Source organism: Bombina bombina, chromosome 7 (assembly GCF_027579735.1).
Source record: "Bombina bombina isolate aBomBom1 chromosome 7, aBomBom1.pri, whole genome shotgun sequence".
Classification (NCBI taxonomy): Eukaryota; Metazoa; Chordata; class Amphibia; order Anura; family Bombinatoridae; genus Bombina; species Bombina bombina.
Window position 1 is genome coordinate 568403368 of NC_069505.1, and position 10995 is coordinate 568414362.

A 10995-nucleotide genomic window follows, 5' to 3' on the forward strand; every position below is an offset into this window, starting at 1 on the left:
AAAACCGAAAATCTTTATTTTCCAATTGTAGGATTCACTATGCAACTGTTAAACACTCTGATACAATTACTTTTGTTCTTTTATCAATGTAAATCATGTGGAAAAATGTTACATGATGATTGCAATCTTTATGTATTTTGCTGTCATACAGGTTTTGTCAGCTTGAGACCTCACCCAAGGGTTAGACCCTGGTATACTGCCTAATAAAAACATATACATTGTTGCATTCCAAAACGCAAAAAGGCTCACACCAATACACAAGATGTCCAACAAGTACTGAAAAACCTCCCTCAGATGTATCAAACATCAATGAAGTTTTACCTTCAACAAGTGAAACTCTGTCAAATGATAGTAACCACTTACGAGCCCCCAATGCTACGTTAAAGGGACACTGAACCCAAATTTTTTCTTTTGTGATTCAGATAGAGCATGACATTTTAAGCATCTTTCTAATTTACTCCTATTATCAAATTCTCTTTATTCTCTTGGTATCTTTATTTGAAATGCAAGAATGTAAGTTTAGATGCCGGCCCATTTTTGGTGAACAACCTGGGTTGTCCTTGCTGATTGGTGGATAAATTCATCCACCAATAAAAAAGCGCTGTCCAGAGTTCTGAACTTAAAAAAAAGCTTAGATGCCTTCTTTTTCAAATAAAGATATCAAGAGAACAAAGACAAATTGATAATAGGAGTAAATTAGAAAGTTGCTTAAAATTGCATGCCCCATAGCTCTCCTAAATTCTGACTACAAAATCCTTGCTTCAATTCTGGCACGGAGGCTTCAAGGTGGTCTTCCTGACATTATTCACAATGATCAAGCCGGGTTCATATATTCTCGAAACTCAGCATCTAAAATTCGTGAAGTTTTGTTAATGACAGAATTTTTTCAGACCCGAGGGGGGGAGACGGGGGACAACATGGATCTTGCAATAGTTTCAATTGACGCAGCAAAAGCCTTCGACTCAGTCTATTTTAGCCATCTGTTTAACTCTCTAATCAAGTTTGGGTTCAAGGATAATTTTCTTAACTTCATAAAGAATCTATATACTGGCCCCCACACCAGACTGATAGTTAATAACTCCTTATCCCCTGACATTGTGATTGAAAGGGGAACGCGCCAGGGTTGTCCCTTGTCTCCCCTTCTGTTTGATATCGCTATAGAATCTTTAGCAATAAAAATTAGGCAAAGCATTGAGGGCATCAGAATAGGCAAACATGAAATGAAAGCCGCATTATATGCTGATGATGTACTTCTTTATATTTCAAATACAAAGGCAAACATACCCAAATTGCTAAATATCATTGAACAGTTTGGTTCGTTCTCTGGCTATATTGTTAACACCTCCAAATCTGAACTGTTTTGGCTTAGGAAAAGCAAAGATTCAATAAGAAATAGTCCATTTAAAGTGGTTACCGAGTCATTTAAATATTTAGGAATTGTAATCCCGGTAAGATTCTCAGACTTATATAAACTTAACATAACACCAATTTTAACAACAATGTGCGAGAAATTGAAAAATTGGCAAAATCTACCAATCTCTCTATCGGGAAGAATAGCTCTATATAAAATGATTCTTCTTCCTAAATTGCTATATATTTTACAAAACATCCCAATAATACTGCTTGGAAAAGATATTCGAGCATTTAATAGGGCAGTTGGAAAATTTCTATGGCAAGGAAAGAAGCCAAAAATCTCTTTAACAAAATTAACCCTGGCAAAGGAGCACGGGGGCTTAGCCCTACCAGACATTAGGCAATATAATTTGGCGTTTCTCGCACGCACTGTGACAGATTGAGTTTATTCCAAAAATGATGTGACAAATATATCACTAGAAGCCAATATCTGTTACCCATTTCTCCCAGTCGCCCTGATGCATTGTGCACCTAAATTACTACCTTTAGAGATTAAAAAGCTAAAATCTATTCTGAACCCTATAAAAGCCTGGTGGAAGATTGGGGCTGCTTTGAAAATTAATTGTAGTCTCTCTCAACATCTACCAATAAAAGGGAGCCCAAATTTTCTACCTGGCCTAGAACTGACCACATTTGAAAAGTGGTCCCATGCTGGGCTTGGAAAGATTCACCAAATTTTTAAAAAGGAATCAAACACTATAAAAACATTTGAAGAATTGAAAAACGAATTTAACTTAGCACATAAGGAGTTTTTTGCATACCTCCAGCTCAGACATTATTGCTCTGAACTAGTCAAGGCCACCGACTGGTCCTGGAATCTAGGCAAACTGGACAACTGGCTGACAATGATCAAGGTTGGACGTATGTCAATCACTCCTTGTTACTCACTCCTTAAGATTAATAAGGGAACACTTTTACTAGAACAAATGGCAGCAGTCTGGACCAGGTTAATCTCCTCTGATCTGATTGACTCAAAAACCATTCAAAAGTCAATCACAAGGGTAAACTCGGCCACTCTCTCGGCTACCTGGAGAGAAGCACATGTTAAAATACTACATAGAACATATTTTACTCCAGCCTTAGGGCACAAAATTCACAATCTAGACTTTAACAAATGCCCAAAATGTTCTCGTGAGGCAGCAGATCTGGTGCATATGATTTTGGAGTGTCCTAAAATTCGTCAATTTTGGTATAAAATAGAATTCTGGCTTAATAAAAATCTGGTGGCTGCTCCCCTGGCTCTCACATTGACACAGATTATATTCTATACACGACAAGTAGGAGGACAACAACACCAGGGAAAACTTATCACTCTTACAATTTTAGCAGCCAGATATTTAATTTTCAAGTACTGGAAAAATCATAAGACCCCCTCAATTGTGGAAGTTAGAAATTGTCTGAAGAAACAATGCATGATCGAACAGAGGGACACAAATATTGATAATGAAGAAGACATTAAAAGATTCTTTTCAAAATGGTCAAATTTTATTAAGGGCTACCCGATTAATGAAATAGAAATGATGATATTCCCATTTAGAAATTCAGAACTGGTGCTGCTCAACCTTTGGTAGACGGTTGGAGGGGCGGAGGGGCAAGGGGTGAGGGGAGGGAACCCCTCTTTTCTTTTTTTTCTTTTTTTTCTTTTTTCTTTTTTTCTTCTTTTTCTTCTTTCTTTCTTTTTTTTTTTTTTCTTTTGGATAGGGAACATAACAAAAAAGGGAAAAGATATATTTCAACAGGAAAATATAAGATTCAAGGAATGATAGACTGAAACCTAATAATAAGGTTATTATGGGATGGAATGTATCAGAGGGTTTCCTCTTTTCCTTGTTTATAGGCATAATATTTTGTGGATTGTCTATGGATGGTTGATTTTCAATTGTATGTCTATTCCTTGTCTCCCTGAAATTATATGAAAATGTATAAACCTGTTGAAATACAATAAAAATGATTAAAAAAAAAAATTGCATGCTCTATCTGATTCACAAAAGAAAAAAATTGGGTTCAGTGTCCCTTTAAGCAACTTCATGTATCATCATCCTCTGAAGAGAGAAGGGTTGTTCTCAGTGATAACCCCCAGAGGAATATTAATGCTGTGGAGTCTACCCCTATTCTTACATTTCTATCAATTAACGGGTATGGTAAATATTTCTAGCCAACCTCATTTTTAACTAACTGATGCTGGTAAACATGTTTTATGTGGGACGTCTCTAATGCCTTCTGAAGTATTGATGTGTATTGTTAGTCATGGAGCTTATAACAATATCACTCTCTACTCCCCTTGTGGACGGCTTTGCTCAGATTGTTTTGGAGCTATTTGGCCAGGAACTATTCCGGACATTTATTGCCCACAAATATCTCCAGCCTTCCTAATTGGTGACTTCTAGCGCTTGACAGATTGTCATTCTAATATGTTTTGTGATTATGTATCTGAATGCTATAATTATAATTGTTTTGGTAATTCAATTACTCCTTAGTGTGTTTACTAAGCTTTTTCCCCTTCTATCCCTGATTCACCTGTTTATGAGGAAGTACTTCCTACATGCTCACCTCCTTAATTGATCATCTCAGTCGCAGAGATAAATGACCTTAAATGTTCATGTTCAGGGTGATTCATTGGTCGCCCAAGAGAAAGCGGGCAGGATTGAATAAGAGAGCTCTCCTCCAGTCTTAAATTTTGCCAAGTGCCGATTGCAGGTGGACAAGTTCTCAGCTTGAGAACTTGTCCATCTGCAGCTAGATAGATTTTCCTGTTAGATATGCTAGTATCAGTCTAGGTATAATGGTGAAGAAGAAAATAAGTTATTTTGCTTTCAGGTTTGTGTATTTTATAAATTATCAACACTGATTGATTAACTTTGCAGAGTCACCACTAATGTGCTATGTTGTGCAGAGCCACCACTTTGGTATTTTATGTCATGCAGAAATTAACCTTACAGCATTATAATAAATTAGATTCATAGTCAAGAGTTTAATGTGATAACGGAAATCTATTTTCTCTATCAGTATACATAAAATAGTTATCTATAACTGCATAACACCTTGTTAAGAAGCAGTACTGGCAGGGTATGTATGTTCTTAGGTCAAAGGGGCGTCAAACTGTGTCTTCGCCTGTGTAGCCAAAAATCCTATCACCCTCCCCGCCATTTATATTTTATATATTGAGAAACAAATGAATGGGTTGCTCAAAAAAGGGTTTTGTGCAAATGGCAGTTATAGTACTTGTTCAAGAAATGGACAAGTTTATTCTTTACTTATTTCAGATACTTGTTTTGAGAAAGACACGAGACAAGACGCAAACACACAGAATAGAAAACTACACTTCCTAACCTAGTCCTACTGAACTATTTTTAAACAAGACTAGACTTAAAACTTAGATCAATTTAAAGGGACATTAAACCCATTTTTTTTCTTTCACGATTAAGAGAGAGAATGCAATTTTAAAGAACTTTCAAATTTACTTCTATTATCTAATTTGCTTAATTTGTTAGATATTATTTGTTAAAGAAATAGCAATGCACATGGGTGAGCCAATCACATAAGGCAACTATGTTTAGTCACCAATCAGCAGCTACTGAGCCTATCTAGATATGCTTTTTTGCAAAGGATATCAAGATAATAAAGCAAATTAGATAATAGAAGTAAAATATAACGTTGTTTTAAATTGCATTCTCTATCTGAATCATGAAAGAAAAAATGTGGGTTTCATGCCCCTTTAAGATTAGGTTTAGATTATATTACAAAACGTATATTAAAGTGATGGTAAATTAACTAGTTCAAAAACATACCTATAGAATCTAGGTTACATTGCCATCTAGAACCACTATACAGTATATATTTTTTTTTTAATTGACTATGTCAAAAAAAAATACTTTTATTTGCATACCATTTCTTAGTTTTACCTCCGCACCCTTTTCATTCTCTTTTCTGCAGTATAGTGATGTAGAGAGTGGTCCCACCCACTCTACCCACACAGAGAAACTTATCCAGCCACACTGTTAAGTGTGTCACTCCTGTCAGTCATGCCCGGTCATTAATAACAGTGATCCGGCACAAGGCTCATGTTGGGTGATAGCAAAAAACAAGTAGGGCACGCAGGTTAATAGGAATAAAGAATAATTTAAAATATTTAGAGGCATTTTTATAGAGATATGTAGATAGACAGACTGAAAGGCGCACAAACACAAAGATATAGTTAGATAAATAGATAGAGAGATAGATAGATGATAAATAGATACATAGATGGATAGATAAAGATGGAGATAGACAGGAAAATAAATGTAAGCACCTTATACTGTTTCCATACCAATAAGATTGTTGAAACAAATGCTTTCTGAATTTTTATGTGCAATAGGAAGTATAGAGCAGAACATTTCCCATTTTTTCCCGATATTCACAGTTTTTGTTATCATTTTGTTAATCATTTAAATTATATTGAGACTGCTGAGTTTCCTGAATGAAATGCAGCTATCTTAAGCTCATAGCACAGCTGACACCTCTACAGAGCTGCACTCTTAAAATATAATTAATATAATCACAGCTGTTACAGTTTGACTTTTGGATTATTGTTTTGTTTGTTTGTTTTTGTGTTGTTTGTATTAATAATAATAACAAAATTAAAGTGCTCAATCTCAACATGATGTATTTGTGCATTATAATTGGATGTAGAAGAGAGCAAATCTGTTTTACCTCATGTGTAATGATTAATTTATTATGCATTTGTTATGCAATTCTTTAATATTTTTTTGTATTGCTTGTTTTACTTGTCTGCTATATTTACATACATCGTTCCAGATTAAAGCAACTGCTTCTGTTCTTTTCAATCTTTTGCAAGTCTGAATATACAAATATATACCGGTGCTTCTTTTTTTTTTTTCAATTCTTTTTTATTGAAGAGAGTTCAAGCATACAGAAGGTAAACAGTTACACACATAAGATCTATCACTCGTTGGAGTTACAGTAGATATTGATTTGAAAGGAGTATACAGCAGATGAAATTGAACAGAATTAATTCCAAGAATTTTAACATCCTGAGCGCTGCAGAATTAGGTTATAAAAAAAAAAAAAAAAAAAGAACAGATGTGTACCAGACAGTATTCAGTATAGGTACAGCATAATTTCTTAGTAAATTTCACCAAGGCTTCTTCAATATCTGTTGCCCAAACCCTCTCATTTTTATATTTTTTACTAATCTATCCATTAAACTAAACTAATCACAAAACATAAACCAAAACAGAACAATACTAAACTAGGACAAAACAATCAAAACACAGCTGACTTCAGCTCCCATTGGTAATGTATATATGTCACCCTGTGGGATGAGTGTGTAGAGCCACCCTTTATTAAGAGTTTTAGGTGTAAGATGGATTCCGCTACTATGTGAGTCAAATTGAAAATATGATTCCTTGAGTGCCCTCAAGCCTCACACATGAGCGTGCTGCAAGAATGGGCTAGTTCTTGTAAGTTAAGGCCCAAGGCAACATTCTCTTTCATGACTTAGGACTGGTAATAGTAAGTACGGCATAAAGGGGGGTAGGGCGAGGTATATGGGAGAACTGGGCATGTACTTGTGTTTCAGGTTACATTGTACTTAAGGTAGCGTTAATTAGGAGGATAGTGCAGTGAGGATTCCCCTCTGACCATTTACGCTATGATATACTAAGGGGTAGTTTGTCAGGATTTTTAAAATGAAATTTTGTGACAAGTAAATGAAATGAAAGGAGGTAGCAGAGCCATAACAATCTTATAGATAGGACTGGATTAATTTAGAAGCCATCAATTTGTACATAAGTAGCCTCTCCCAAGACATTGATATTAATAGGTTGAAGTGAAGCGGTGAGGGTACAACCTGCAAGCACTATTCTGGTGGTAAAATGAATGATACCTCCTTGGCTAAAATCTGGAGTGTATTGAGCGATTAAACCTCTTGTGGTACAATAGGTGTCAGAGCGCATGGAATATCAAAATGCAGCTTACATTAGACACTTAGAAAATAATTACTCTCGCATCAATAAAAGTACTAGCAGAGCAAACCCCCTCAAACACCAACACATGTAAAACAGTTATATACTTACAAAGATTACACAATATGCTGAGTTGAATTATGAGATCTAACTAGATTACCACAGTATTTCTTCAATCAGGTCCCTGAAAAGCTGATAGGAAATAACAAAATACTAACTGATAAATATATGCTATTAATAATAGGTAGAATGTAAAAGAATAAGGAAGCAAGCGAGAGCCGATATCAGATCCAGCAGTCATCCATGCTCAAATACATTGACATGGCAAATTTACATACAAGCTATCCGGTGAATATCTTAAAGTCAAAGAAACACATAACAGTAGAAGCAGCTTATGGCAGAACATCACGTAGCAAGGTCGGGTATAACAAGCCGGGAGATCTGCTAGTCGATGTGCATCATAATACAGTCATCATATCTGCCTGCCGGTTATCCTCAGCTTATAAACTAGTCAATGTGCCTTAGTGTTCCAAGGCGTCTGCAAGGGTAAGGTGAGTGGTAAGCTCTGTTTTGCTGGCGACACAGCAACTCAGCCAACCCCCTTCCAAGCAATATCAATTATCCAGTGTAATGGATCCTGTCTGGTTAATATAATTTATCCAATGTGATGGATCCTGTCTGAATCGGGAGAGGGTTTGTAAGGGATCCTGTATCTTTAACTGCCTACAAATCTTATTGGTTACTCCCCCTTTAAATTGCCTAAGCAACTAAGCAGCATTGCTTAGTTATTCTAATTGTTCCCACTGTGAACACCTGAGAACCAAGCCACACTTCCTAACACATGAGAAGGATCTCATCTCTACCACGGACATTTCACTATTACAGCTGGAAAATTTAAACCGGACTCAACTAAATTTTGACACTCATTCCAACACTACAAAGTGTAGTTCAAATACCTGGCATTTACTGCTCATTTTCAAAGGTAAAACATCTACAAGTTGTTAAAAGCTGTTTACCTTCTAATCCTTTCGTTTTCAGTCTGGACTACATTTCCCAGAAGCCTCTACCACATCATTGCAGTTACTTCCGGTTTGACGATCTGCAGCAGCTCAAGCTGATCTCTCTCACTTACAGACAGGAATGGATTCCTAACTCTCAGTTCACTGAAGTAAGGTACTTGAACTGTAAGAGCTTCATTAACTTTACACTACAAAACCCCATCAAGATTAATCAGTTATCCTGTACAAATTCTAATATATATAACAGGGAATAGTAAACCGAACTAGTTATTCAACCTTGATTCTTTTCTCTATTATAACATACTTGTATTAACTCTTGATTGTCCAGCTTCTCTATAACCAGATAAGTTCTATTGGGTTATTTAATTCAAAATCATTCTATATTATACTCACCACTAAATCTGTGATTAATTTATTATATTGGGTAATTGAATTCTGTGGTGGAACAAACCTATTTTTCTTTATATACTGTTGTGGTTTCCTTAAAGAGATATTGCATAATACTCCTGTTTATTTACAAAGCTGACTACTTAATAAAGTTCCTCCTTTAATATTTGTAAATTGAGTTCCTTAAAGGTCCAGCCTTACAGGGTTAAAGTAGAGAACACCTAGGTCAGCTTGCGTACAAACCTCCCGTTCTAGCCGATACCCGTTTTGCTCTGAGCCAACGAACGGTGACATGGGTCTGACCAACTGGTATAACACACCAGGCGGTATGAGAAGGTCAACTCCCCTGTCAACCCAGCGTATGATCCAAAGTGCTGGTCCTGCAGCGAGTCAGCCGGGCAAAGCATTAGGGGGCAGAGTCCACTTTTTTCTTGAGTAGTGCCAGACTAGAGGACACGCAGATGCTACTTGTTCCGCTAGCATTCAAGGCAGGTTTCAGTGCTTCTTGATTTAAAATTGGCGCCAACTCTCTCGCAGTGCGTTGTCGGGCTCCATTATCAGGGGACCGGACCAATTGCCGCCGAATTGATTCACTTAGGTTTGAGCACTGGACAATAAGTGAATCAAAAAGAGGTATGAATATGCCTGATAGTTCAGTCAGCAGCGTTTCAGTTGCGCACTGCATGATAGCAGTATGCGTGGTGGTTACCGTCGGTCCGGTAAAATCTTTGATATCTCTTTAATGTGCCTTCCGGGGTAGAAGAGATGTACTGCCTTCTATTTGCTGTGGGTTCCCGGACAGCTTGCTCTGTCAAGGGAGGCACGAATGGCAAAAAATAGTGGCAAATACTCGAAGTAATCCAAGTTCCTCTGCAGAGCAAAAGAAACCTGCCACCATCTTAGAAAGCCGCCCACCGGAAGTCCTCACCGGTGCTTCTTTAATAAAAAAAGAGAAAAGGAAAAAAAATGATTCATGTCCCTTTAAGTATAAACCTTCAAAGATCTCAAAAGTCGTCTTAGAGATGATTTTACATCTTTATTCTTCAAACTGTAAATCAGTGGGTTCAGTATGGGGACTGCTGCTGTGTTAAAGAGGGAAAGAAGTTTTCTATTTGCCAGGTCATTCATTGACTCTGGTGTCATATATTGGCAGAAGAGAGTCAAATAAAGAAGGATGACAACCGTGAGGTGTGAGGAACATGTGTAGAAGGCTTTACGTCTTCCAGTGCTGGATCGGATCCTTAGGATGGTCTTTATAATGAAAATGTAAGAGATGAATGTGAGAACGAATGGAGTGAAACATGAAAGTAAACTTCCCTCAATCAGAATATAAAGCCCTAAAAAAGTAGTGTCGCTGCAAGAAATTTTCTTTAATGGCATCACATCACAGAAAAAATGATTTATGATGTTGGATTTATAGCATGTGAAGTTCAATATTGTTAAAAGTGTAGGTATTATTTCCATGTGACCTATAACCCAGCAGGTAATGACCAGCATTGGGCAAACTCGTCTGCTCATGATCATGTGATAATGAAATGGATTGCATATGGCCACGTAGCGGTCATATCCCATCACTGTTAGTATCAATAGCACAGTAGTTTGAAATGATGAAAACATAAACATTTGAGTGATACAGAAAGTGAAAGACATAGTATTATCTCCTGATATAAAGATAAACAAGGTCTTATGTAGATTGACAGTGGATGAGCATATATCAATGAGGGACAAGTTACTCAAGAAGAAATACATGGGAGTTTGGAGTTGAGGATCCAGAGAGACGAGCAGAATAATCATCATGTTACCACCAAGGCAGATGAGATAAATAAGTAGAATCATAAGAAATATTGGAGTCTGTAGTTTAGGGTTGTCAGAAATACCCTCAATAATGAAATATGTCACTTTAGTCTGATTTATCTTCTCCATCTATTAATTAAAGTAAGATCCTAAAACAACAGTAAGAAAGTAACAGCATTATTTCTTTATTGACAAGAAAAATGTCTAAAATCCTAAACATAAAAAGCTGAAATGAACAGTGTTTTTGTGCACTTACATCGCTGGATTTTAATCAATAGGGCTTTTATTTTTTTACTTTGATATTACAAGTTGGAATTTTTTTATCTAAATTCCTCCCAAAACAAACTTCTATGGGGGTGCACTGAAAAATCCTGCTGGCTATTGCTTAAGCTGAAGTTGTGACAAACCTTTTGTATCAA

The 10995-nt window shown here is 36.5% G+C and overlaps 1 protein-coding gene across 1 annotated transcript; it reads right to left on the bottom strand.

The window, feature by feature from the left end:
• Positions 1–9763: 9763 nt before the first annotated feature.
• LOC128636584 (olfactory receptor 6C1-like) lies at positions 9764–10705 on the bottom strand. The gene has a single exon (XM_053689577.1). The coding sequence runs from the start codon at positions 10703–10705 to the stop codon at positions 9764–9766; it is 942 nt and encodes a 313-aa protein (XP_053545552.1).
• Positions 10706–10995: the final 290 nt, after the last annotated feature.

Bases quoted from the DNA above. Each gene is read 5' to 3' on its own strand.
- LOC128636584 (XM_053689577.1), bottom strand. From the start codon at position 10,705: ATGGAGAAGATAAATCAGACTAAAGTGACATATTTCATTATTGAGGGT.